Source organism: Hypomesus nipponensis, chromosome 13, assembly GCF_054491055.1.
Source record: "Hypomesus nipponensis isolate SF chromosome 13, ASM5449105v1, whole genome shotgun sequence".
NCBI lineage: Eukaryota > Metazoa > Chordata > Actinopteri > Osmeriformes > Osmeridae > Hypomesus > Hypomesus nipponensis.
Window position 1 is genome coordinate 3888662 of NC_140373.1, and position 10842 is coordinate 3899503.

Below are 10842 nucleotides of genomic sequence, written 5' to 3' on the forward strand. Positions count from 1 at the left end.
ATGTAAGATTTGAACAATGCCTTTATGATGAGACATTTTGTGTTGAAAATAAAATACTCATGGTAATTTAACTATTTTTAGGTTTTTATTATAAATATCTGACAGAAGTTAAAATATAGTATATACCAGAAAAATAACATTACAAAACAAACAATAACATGGTTGAAACACCATTTTTGTGGACAACAAACAAAAAATCCTGAGTGAGAATTGCTGTTAACATAAACATTTGTCAAAATAAACTTGACTAAAACAACTGACCCTTTAGGTGAACAAACCCTGGATTCTCCGGAGAACTGCTTTTAAATGATCATTAAAACAATTAAATGACAGGGAAAGACAAGTCTCAGTGCACACCTGATAGTGCTTACATCGTGTCCAAAGTGTTCATCATCAACAAGAAAACATTTATGTGCGACAAAGAAACGAATGCTTGTTGATCTCTTGAGCTCTTAGAGGGATAGTCAGTGACACGAGAATGTACAGTAGAGTAAGCATCCATAGTTCACAGTTCTGCGAGTCTCTAGAGATTGTGTGCGAGAGCTCAGCTCACAGATCCTTCTTGTTGTTTATGCTCAGGGCTCCGGACACACAAAAGGGGATGATACTGACGGTTGCCAGAGGAACAGTGGCGCTCTTGCAGAAGGAGAGCAGGTAGAAGAGAGACACGGTGTGGGTGGGAGGTTTGAAGGAGTCAAAGAGGTGCAGCAGGAGCAGAGAGGAGACTATACATCCAGTCCTGAAGGTGGCGCTGGTGCTTTTCCGGCTTTCGGTGTTGAGGGGTGAGTGCAGACCCAGTCCCAGGCCAAACAGGGTGCCCATGTTGCGGAGGAGGCTGGCAAAGGGGGTGCTGTCCAGGTGGACCCACTCGGCCCTCACGCACCACTTCTGGGCTCTCTCCAGGGTCCACAGCAGGTCCACACCCAGAGCCTTGAGCAGCACGTAGAAGCCCACAGCGAAGGAGAGCAGGAAGAGGGTGGTGAACAAGTACTTCTTAAGGCTGGCGCCGTATATCCACTGGGTTCTGTTAAAACACTCTGCCACAATCATACCTGGAAACCAAACGGGAAAAACTCACACTTTACCCATACTTCCAATAATGTGGCCATCCTGGGGTGCAATACAGTCAATCATTAAAGGTTTGAGCGCCATGTCATGTTTGAGGGGCTACTGACCTGTGATGACCCCTGTGATGACCTGGTGGGGAAAGTGGGCAGCAATGAATACTCTGGAAAGACAGACACACACCTGGACCCCCCAGAAGACAGTCCACAGAGTCGTCTTCAGGTACCTGCAACGGAAGAGATGCCATGAGCAAATAGATCTTCATGCTTTTAAATCTGGTTGGCGATACATAAACACAGACACAGCTGCAGATGTATGTCTGTTTAAGAAGGGCTTTTTCCCTGGCTACCAGTGGCCCAATGCTAGTTTATTGCAGTTAACTGCATCCTGTTTCCATGCCGTTATCCATATCTTATCAATTGTTGGTTATGTTCTTCAACAACTCCACTTTGTAACTACCTAAATCCTGCAGTGTTGACTAGTTTCTAAAGGTAAATTATTTACTCAGTCTTTCAGAGATAGGAAGGCAATATTGATATGCACTTAGTTAATGGTAAACGACGCGTATCCCACCCAGTACACAATATGTCAGCCAAGCTGAAGAGCAGCTTAGGTAACAGACTCAGTCAACACCAGCGTGTACAGGAGCGACACAGGAGCGACACAGGAGCGACACAGAGGGTTAATCCTTCTGCCACCATCACACTAAACAATTCATCTGCTTTCGCAAGGCCTGCTGACATTGCACTGCCCGTGAACTAAATGTAATAAAAAATAATAATACTAATACAGAAATATTACCAGAAAGCTTGTACACAACACCTGTATATATCTGAACTGCTGCTAAACCTTTTTGAATATTTGTGTTGGTATATCTGGTTTTCTTCTTTAATTGTACATATCTGTCAAATAAAATAAGGTATCTACTGTATCTATCACAAGTTGTAGGGGGGATGAAAAATAATGTAAGTTCTCTTATTTTGTGCTGTGTTACCTATTGATCATGATGTCCTATTCACCTATGGATAGCCCTTAATGCGTTGACACTTGGCAGAGTCCTATATTTCTGATGTATGTCAGTCCCGTACAGTTTGTGATGAATAGAGAGAACAACGTACCAGTTTTTGGAAGCTGCTTTCTTCTTTTTGCTCAGCACGAGGGCCAGCACGGAGGTGACCAGCGTGTAGTAAACACCCGCTGCTCCCATGGCATGACCAGAAGGACTGCCTGCCAAACACAACAACACAAAGCAGGCTTGAATGATCCTTCTCTTATTCCAGGCATGCCTTCACTCAACAAAGCCTGACTGACAGTCAAACGCATCCTCACCAGCATATCTTCATTTATAATGACATCACAATGGGTTGTAAGTTATATTGACTTGATCTCATCTCAAATCATAACAGAAGACTTTATGTGAAGTAGGTGAAGGGGCAGAGAGCTGTGTTTAGAGCTTGTCGTACCTGGGCCAGTCTCGCAGGTCATGGGGTACTGCTCAATTTGAGGTGCTGTGATGTTGCTGTAGTATGGGGTCTCGTGCACCCACCAATAGGGTCGCTCCCCAAACAGAATCCTGAGCAGAGAAGACACACTCCATTTACACACTCGTTCAGCAACGTTGCTCATGTTCTAATGGGATTTGTATTAAATCATATGTTAAATTGCCCCCTTTACTTATTAGATATGATTCAATGTGATTTTATTACAACAACCCCAACAAGTAGTTATCAATTGTTTGTCCAATTCCAGTTGCTCCAATCCCGTGAATCTAGCCTACGGACGTAGGTATATAGTGACTCACCACTTGAATACCAGGTTGAGCCAGTCCCCAATCACTGCCACCCAGATCAGCTTGATGCCCACCGATGCCCGCAGGTGGAACCACAGTGGGAAAAAGAAGAAGAAGGTGTTCCTCAGGTCAGCTGCCCAGGACACCCACAGGAACAAACCTTGGGCATCCTTGTAGTTGGTTTGCAGGTAGTGGGTGGTGCTCACCCCATAGCCCTGCATGACATCCATGACCGAGTTCATTGTTGCACTTGGTCCCTGTTAAGCCTGTGAGTAGTTGTTGGTCTGTGTGAGATATGGTTGGTGAGTAGAACACTGTCCACAAGAGCCACCCCTTGTTTTTATACCAGTGGGACCCACCACCAAAACGCATGCTCTGGACGATCTTTGGACCTTGCATGTGTAATAAAACACAGAGGAACAGGGGAGTTTAGGAGGTTTGTCCCAGGAACAGGGGAGACCACACAAACAAGAGAAATGATAGGGAACTGTCAGTGAGTGTCTCTCGCCCTTCAAAGCAGCCCACAGACTGTGTTTTTCTTTTCTTCTTACATCTGGGCGTCACATTCAACCCAACAGGATAGAAGTTTGTGACATAAGAATTTCGAAATGTCACCAAAGGCCAACAATGTTGCCATGGTTCTGGAATGTGTATACTATTGAAATGCAAATGTTGCACAGTGCACTGGATTTATTGATTAAATAAATTATATCCTACAGTTGGTTTTATGTTCATTAGAACACAGTACGGTAAGTTAACTCCATCCTCGCAAGACCAGCACCGATAAGATAGGAGATTTTCAAACCATCACATAACAGGCTACAAATATGCAGGCTAAACCAATTGAAAACGTAGAACCAGAGCATGCCTTGGACTTGCTGTGGATAACAGTCTACCCCTTACGTAATCTATTTTTAAGTTTCTTGCTTGTCCAGTCCTTGCCTGCAACATAAGATTGTCAATCATTAAAAAGAGCTGGGACTTTCTAAAGAGAAGCTGTGAAGATAACTGACCAATAAAAGAACCAAAAAGAAGCCCCATTACTAAATGTTTTACCACCTTTGAGGAAACTGGTTATCATGATCAAAAGGTTGTCCTATTGCAAGGTGACATTCAAAGTTCAAAGGATAAATGTGATGTTATTCACTTCAGTCGAACGAAGGTGTCATCAGTGACATCACAACCCCCTCTGAAGGTCTAACCTCACGGACATTTTATCCCTTTTCAGGATAAAGTATCAGGGGTGAAAAGTTTACGTAACATGCAACGTCCCAAAAACAAACAAATCCGACAGCCTTGATTAAAATCCAGCTGGATCAGCCCAGACCAGTCGAGTCTAAGAGACTGAAGTCTGGTTGACAGACTTCACCCCCAGTTCACCCTCTGATCTTTTTTCCCCAGGTTTGGTGCTTTATTACTGGGGACAGGCCAGGACTTCACCGTGCTGCCATGGATCTCTTCCACAGTTGGGGTGTAGAGCTGGCGGTTCACCTGCAGACTCAGTATGGCCAGTATGAGAGCTGCTTCAGCCTAGCTTCCACCGTGGCTGATTTCCATACCACTTTCTTCTGCTTCTTCCCTGTCTGGTTCCATCTGCGCAGGGATGTAGGAGTCCAGCTAATTTGGGTGGCCACCATTGGAGACTGGCTTAACCTTGTTCTGAAGTGGTGAGGAATGGATTCAATAGCCTTTTTGTCATCCTTGATGTATGTCCATGTACTTAAAATATTAAAATGCCTTTTCTTTTTCTACTTTTGACAGGGTGCTTTTTGGAGAGAGGCCCTATTGGTGGGTCCATGAGACCAGGTTTTACAATATAGGACCAGCCCAAGCCCCTGCCCTAAAGCAGTTTCCCATCACATGTGAAACTGGGCCAGGTAATGATCCAGTCAGATGCTATTTGACCCCACTTATAGATTAATAAATCAGCAAAAGGCAAGACTTTATTTCCTGACATCATAATGATGTCCCGAAGTAGAAACTTTGGAATCACTTTATTGATTACACCATTACACAGGGCACAACATGATCCACATGCATTCTGCAGAGTTGCTAAGGGAAGCAGGTCAGGATTAGGAATGTTTTGGTGACTGCACTTACCTTAGGGTGTGTCCAAATTGTACCAGAAAATATGGAGGAGCAATTGCACAAAATGAAACTGGAGAACATTATGCAAGCAGATAAAGACCCACAAACTAGATCCATCCATTACACTGTAACAGCACCAAAAGTATTTCCCCCCTCTATCTCAGGGTTCAGCGACTTATTGGGGTGAGTTTATGTTGTTTCTAAGGAAGCCCTTCTGGTCATGCAATGGGAGCAGCAGGCGTGTGGTATGTGATGGTAACCACCCTCCTGTCAATGGCAGCTGAGAGAAGTCCTCCTCTCCTGTACAGGTGGGTAGGACAGCCAAAACAATTAGACCCCAGCTAACTGCAGAAGAACAGCAGTTAGCTTCTTGACACTGACCACAAGAATCCTAATCCTTGATCTTTATACTATTCTTCATTCTTTCTATGTGCGTTATCAGTAGTTGTACTACAAAGCAAATTCACAAGTAAGATTTCAATGTAGTAAAAGTACCGCAGTCTCTCAGTCATCTGTTAAAGGCTTTGAGACATTCCGACCACCCTGCACCCCTATGGTTCTCCCCAGGTTCCTCCAGGTGGCGCTGTGGTCAATGCTGGGCCTGGTGGTGCTGCTGGTCTGCATGTCCAGAGTCTTCATGGCTGCCCACTTCCCCCACCAGGTCATCAGTGGGGTCATCATAGGTAGGTGCCCCACAGTCAGACCTGAGATTACCTGAGCAAAGGGAGAGTCGGGTTCTGAAAAATAAATGTGAAACATGATAGCAACCATGGGAATGGAATTAGTTAATTGTCAAATTCTTGACTCGCAGACCTTGCTTTTACTGTGATGAATCACATCGCAAGGTGCTGACACACCCTGGATATTTTCTCTGGTTATGGTAGGCATCATTGTGGCAGAGATGTTTTCAAGAGTGCGGTGGATCTACAGCGCCAGCCTTAAGAAGTACTTGTTCACCACCCTCTTCCTGCTCTCCTTCGCTGTGGGCTTCTACGTGCTGCTCAAGGCTCTGGGTGTGGACCTGCTGTGGACCCTGGAGAGAGCCCAGAAGTGGTGCGTGAGGGCCGAGTGGGTCCACCTGGACAGCACCCCCTTTGCCAGCCTCCTCCGCAACATGGGTACCCTGTTTGGCCTGGGACTGGGTCTGCACTCACCCCTCTACACCGAGAGCAAGAGGAGCACCAGCGCCACCTTCAGGACTGGATGTATGGTTGGTTCCTTGCTGCTCCTCCAGTGTCTGGATGGGTTGACCTTCTCCTCCAAAAACCAAATACAGTTTTACCTGCTGTCGTTCAGCAAGAGCGCCGCTGCTATCTTCATCACCACTGCTCTTTTACCTGGAGCTCTCCATTGGGCTTTCCTTGGAAGAAGAATTGAGAAGAACGCATGATTGGTTGATAGAAGGTTGAGAACGCGAGTAAGTAGTTTCTGCCGTTTCCAAATGTTCTGAAAGACATAATCTCCTACATTCTGGAACTGAGGTTTCTTTTTTGGCATGCCAGTTGCATTGGTTGTACTATACGTTTGTACTTTTCTTTTACTGTTGTCAACTCTCTTGCATCTCATATCAGTACATCTCTGAAAGAGGTTAACAGTGTTCAGCACATTATGCTTGTGTGGCTCTTTCAATGACAACATTGTAACAAAGGTCATCTATCAGGTCTTGAACTATGTACTCAGCATGGATATAATACCCACTGAGTGTACTGTACAGTACCAGCAAGGATGAAAGAATGTTGACTCATCAAAGATTTGTACATTTTGATGGCGATATCAATAGAATACAAATGTCTGCTCATGAGCAGATGTGAAACATTTCTGTCAGAAAGGCTGAAAAAGCATAGTCTTATTATAAGTATTTATAAATAAAGACTGCCATGTCTGGTGTTTTTCTCAAAGGATATCTTCAAGATTCCTGTCCACGCTTTTTAAAAGTTTGGTGTTCTCAGAAATGTTGAAAATGATAAACTCATTAATTCAACTACTGGGACAACTACTAAACATTAACTAGACTGACATGTTTTCCCCAGTTCATAAACTCTTTCACCTCCTGTTCATTGAATTGGTGGTTTGTGAGGTGAGCATTGCAAGGGGAAATCTATAAATGTACTTCATGGGCAAATGGTCATGAGTAAGTCCTTAATCAAGCAAAAAAATATGTACACTAGTCAAACTGGTGACCAATGAAACAACTGCAAATTCTATGAAACAATTTGACTAGTTTAAATGTACTTAAAACTCTATTATCATACATGATATGAATTGTAAAAAAAATAAAAATAATAATAATCAAATTCCCGTCTCCTTTATCTTATCCAAGTTCCCCTGCATTTGTCTTCCTGTGCTTATCTCATAAAACCACCAAATCTAATAAGTATATCCACATCGCTGTGGGTAGAATGTTCTGCACGCCAGGGAGGTGACTGCCATGAGTCTGTAATGAGGGGAGAGTCTACCACCCGCATTCTTCCAGAGCGTGGACTTGGGATGACAGGAGGTGTGTCCACCCCATCCAAGGGTCATCTCTCTTCAGAGTCCTACCCAAGATCTATAGCGACACACTTTGCCAAGAACATTAGTCAATGTTCAAAGTGTGTCCTTTTCACCACGGGTATTTTGAATATTGGGTGACGTCATCTGTGCAGCTTGTACGCAGTACAGCTGACCAAGAAGTGTGACCCCTGCTGGCTGGAAGTGAAGGCTTTGCTTCATAAACAGCACTGTGTGAAGACTGACGTTACTCGCACCCAGCATAACGTCTACCAATTATGTACTTCAAATCAGTAAATTAATTCCAAGCATTTCATAGGCCTCAGGTAGAATGGTGCTGCTGCTAAAACTGTCACGACATGTTCTGTCTGGAGAGCCCAGGTGCAGCAGACGGCTCATTTTGAACACTAACTGACAAAGAAACGTTTCTTAAAAATTCTCCACAGATGACTGCAAAACACTTCCAATGAATGCAGAAATCTAACAAAGAATCGGATTACTCAGTAACAGAACCATACGAATAAATATTTTTCACAAATGAGTGAACGGAGTCCAATGGACAAAATGTTTTTAATTAAATTTAAAAAACACATAGCGCTTTTCTAGAGCCTCTCAGTTCCTTAAGAGTATTCTTCATAGGGGTTTAAAACAAGGACAATATTTTACAATTCAAACAAAGGAAAGGGTCAGGGTTAACTTCTACTGAGGCAATGGTTTCTGGATTGTACTGAACAGTTAAGAGTCAAGTCTAGCTCTATGCTCCTTTCGACCACTTGTTTAACAGCATGGCAGGGAGAGGTAGAGGATAGGGAGAAGGTGTGATCGTGGTGGTGGGAGGGGCCAATAAGTCTTAATATAATGCATCTGTGTTACTGCTCCTTGGCCTCTTGATCTTCTCAATGTTCTTCAGAATCATGTCGTGTAACGTTACCTGCGTCAGACAAGAAATCGGAATTGAGTTGCCGTCTCATGGATTTGCATTTTCATGCCATCACAGGTTCACGAGACTATTGTATGCCGTTCACTTACATATTGATTTCTGAGCTCTGAAACTATGATCTTGAGGCTGATGTACTCCTTCTCGTCTATCTCCGTTACTGTGCGCCGATAATCCTCCTGCGTGGAGGCAAGACACAAGGGTGAGGAGCCAGAAGAAACACACTACGCCAACACTGACCTTTTCTCTGAAGACAAAGGAAATTACACAGGCAATACTCACCACGTGTGGATATTTGGCTATTTTGGACACTAGCTTTGCCCTTGTAATATAGTATCTATGGAGAAGAGAAAAGGAATTGTCTTAAAAGCCATGGATTGTGTGCAGAGTGCAAGGCTGTGTCCGCCAAGGATGGCTTGGTTAGCAGGCCTAGCATGGCCTGCCTCGTCTCATAGCTACCTAGATATCTGGTCGAGGTAAGACGCTGCCTCTCCCTCCACAGTCCTCAGCTCAGCTACCGTCTCCTCCTGAGGGGAAAGACATTACTGTGAGGTTGCTGGTTTGAAATCTAGTCCAGACAAACTGACGGAGGCAAAAGGCTGCATGGAGCACCTGAATTGAGACTCCAAAGTTGTTGCCATCTTCTATTCTTGGGATAAGCAACTGAACCCACATTTTGACCTGAAGAACAAATACAAATCTGTTGGAATGATGGAAGGAAGTGGCATGTGGTGCGCACACACCCAGACCTTGCATACAGATACGAGCTCCGTCAATGTGGGAGATATACTTACTGTATTACACTTCTCTATGAGGGTCCTGATCTCTGGTTTCACCTTCTCAATCAGGTCCACAAGCTTCGCGTTACTCTTCATCATGCCGCCAGGCATGACAAACACCTTAGTACCAGACACTAAACACAAGGAGGGGGAAGAAGAACGGTGTTAGTCTAGAATCAGTTATTTGCTAACTTTGCATATTACGTCGGTGTGTCTGTGTGGGAAACATGATCAGATGGCTGTAAGGTTGTCTCACCCATATCTCCAGGTCCATCCCCCATCTTTCTTTTCTTGGCATTTTGCTACAAGGACAGTAATAGTTTTCCAATTTCACAACCCTGATGGACGCAGGCAATTTACACATGTTATGACTAGGGTGCTTTCAAAAATGCAGATTTCCGTTCTCACCTCTTCAAGTCCATCGTGAAGGTCTGACAGTAGAATAGGGTCTGGCACTGTGAGGTTAATCTCAGAGTGGATCTCCTTTAGCTCACAGATGTTTAAGATGGGATCCTGGAAGACGACACAACAAACTATTACATATTCCATTTAATTCCTTTTGGTCAGGACAACATGTGAGTGGCCAGCTGGACAGAAACCAAGGAAGCCAGAAAAGCAAAACTACAACACAGTGCAAGAAAGATCTACATAGAGGTTGTTAAAAGTGTTTAGCTACTAATGTGTTGTGGAGGACAAGCTCACCTTAAGGAAATGGTCGAGTTCCAGTAATTTTTTGGGGAAGAAATTTGCAACTAGGTTCTCTGCCTGTAGGAAAATACAGTTTTCAGGTTGATGCCGTTTAGAGGAGGTATAAAATGTAGAACTAGGTTAAGACCACTGCTCATCATGGTTCCGTGTGAACACAACCAAAAAGCACACAATTCCACAAAATAAAACAACGTAAACTCACTTCTCCAGTGATTCGCTCCCTGAAAGCGTCAACCTGCAATAACAATTGGCATCATTTGACACCAAATAATAAAACCAGCAATGATCTACAGTATGTAGCGTTAGATGACAATATCACACACCAAGATATCACCTCACCCTCGTCTAGACTGACCAGAACACTTAGCTAGCTAGCTCTAGCTTTGATAACCTGTCCCAGCTACTCCTAAACGGCTCTTAAATTGGCAAGCTACATATGGTTCTACTACTAGCTAGCTAGGTAATAATGTGGCCTAAAACATGGTGCCGTTTTCATGCTGGGTGCTTCCTCTCATGCTTGCTTTTGAAAAATTATATTTAAATAAATCAGTAACTACATGTTTCTTTTATTCAGTGAGAAACATATTTGGCAGTTTGACATGCTTAGCTCTGACGGGGAGGGCGGGAAAAGGGCTATCCTGAGTCACTCAAATTAGCAAGCTAGCTAGCTGGCCTTAAACTGATTAATTTAAGTGTGGCTCCCAGACAGTAGCTAGCTTGCTATCCAACTGCCTCCAACATCTATCGCACCCCTTGTAGAGCTGGTGAGTTTAGACCTTTACCTTGGTTTTGATTTCATTGTCCACCTTAAGAAGAGAAGACATTTTATATATTCAGAAACGAGGAAAGTACGATTGTCCTCACAACATTCAATTCTAGGACTAAACGTGTGTGGCTTTCCCACTTTGTCAGCCACACTTGTGTGAGCTTAAAGATGACACAATCAATAAGCGACAAAACAAGAGATCAATGCGCATGCGCACCCA

The 10842-nt window shown here is 43.8% G+C and overlaps 3 protein-coding genes across 4 annotated transcripts; 1 reads left to right on the forward strand and 2 right to left on the reverse strand.

Annotated features, from left to right (window-relative positions):
- Positions 1-66: 66 nt before the first annotated feature.
- g6pc1a.2 (glucose-6-phosphatase catalytic subunit 1a, tandem duplicate 2) lies at positions 67-3171 on the reverse strand. The gene is made up of 5 exons (XM_084670856.1): positions 2867-3171; positions 2529-2638; positions 2184-2292; positions 1176-1291; positions 67-1052 (listed from the first exon to the last, which is right to left on the reverse strand). The coding sequence occupies exons 1-5, from the start codon at positions 3094-3096 to the stop codon at positions 550-552; spliced, it is 1068 nt and encodes a 355-aa protein (XP_084526982.1). The 5' UTR covers positions 3097-3171; the 3' UTR covers positions 67-549.
- Positions 3172-4163: 992 nt separating this feature from the next.
- g6pc1a.1 (glucose-6-phosphatase catalytic subunit 1a, tandem duplicate 1) lies at positions 4164-6840 on the forward strand. 2 transcript variants are annotated; one of them, XM_084670858.1, is made up of 6 exons: positions 4164-4356; positions 4456-4521; positions 4616-4731; positions 5148-5250; positions 5510-5625; positions 5827-6840. In XM_084670858.1, the coding sequence occupies exons 1-6, from the start codon at positions 4304-4306 to the stop codon at positions 6330-6332; spliced, it is 960 nt and encodes a 319-aa protein (XP_084526984.1). In that variant the 5' UTR covers positions 4164-4303; the 3' UTR covers positions 6333-6840. The 2 variants fall into 2 exon arrangements, with proteins under 2 accessions (XP_084526984.1, XP_084526983.1); XM_084670857.1 differs by having other exon boundaries at positions 4164-4521.
- Positions 6841-7974: 1134 nt separating this feature from the next.
- psme3 (proteasome activator subunit 3) lies at positions 7975-10795 on the reverse strand. The gene is made up of 11 exons (XM_084669965.1): positions 10639-10795; positions 10059-10091; positions 9851-9913; positions 9557-9661; positions 9405-9450; positions 9164-9282; positions 8982-9050; positions 8829-8896; positions 8652-8706; positions 8462-8548; positions 7975-8363 (listed from the first exon to the last, which is right to left on the reverse strand). The coding sequence occupies exons 1-11, from the start codon at positions 10678-10680 to the stop codon at positions 8283-8285; spliced, it is 768 nt and encodes a 255-aa protein (XP_084526091.1). The 5' UTR covers positions 10681-10795; the 3' UTR covers positions 7975-8282.
- Between the last annotated feature and the right edge of the window lie 47 nt (positions 10796-10842).

Bases quoted from the DNA above. Each gene is read 5' to 3' on its own strand.
- g6pc1a.2 (XM_084670856.1), bottom strand. From the start codon at position 3,096: ATGAACTCGGTCATGGATGTCATGCAGGGCTATGGGGTGAGCACCACC. The intron at 2,293-2,528 runs GTACGACAAGCT...TGTGTTTGGCAG, and splicing joins GACCTGCGAGACTGGCCCAG to GCAGTCCTTCTGGTCATGCC. The intron at 1,292-2,183 runs GTACGTTGTTCT...CTTCCGTTGCAG, and splicing joins AAAGCAGCTTCCAAAAACTG to GTACCTGAAGACGACTCTGT.
- psme3 (XM_084669965.1), bottom strand. From the start codon at position 10,680: ATGTCTTCTCTTCTTAAGGTGGACAATGAAATCAAAACCAAG. The intron at 8,549-8,651 runs GTGAGTATTGCC...GCCTCCACGCAG, and splicing joins TAGCCAAATATCCACACGTG to GAGGATTATCGGCGCACAGT. The intron at 8,364-8,461 runs GTAAGTGAACGG...TGTCTGACGCAG, and splicing joins CAGAGCTCAGAAATCAATAT to GTAACGTTACACGACATGAT.
- g6pc1a.1 (XM_084670857.1), top strand. From the start codon at position 4,304: ATGGATCTCTTCCACAGTTGGGGTGTAGAGCTGGCGGTTCACCTGCAG. The intron at 4,522-4,615 runs GTGAGGAATGGA...TACTTTTGACAG, and splicing joins CTTAACCTTGTTCTGAAGTG to GGTGCTTTTTGGAGAGAGGC. The intron at 5,251-5,509 runs GTGGGTAGGACA...GGTTCTCCCCAG, and splicing joins AGTCCTCCTCTCCTGTACAG to GTTCCTCCAGGTGGCGCTGT.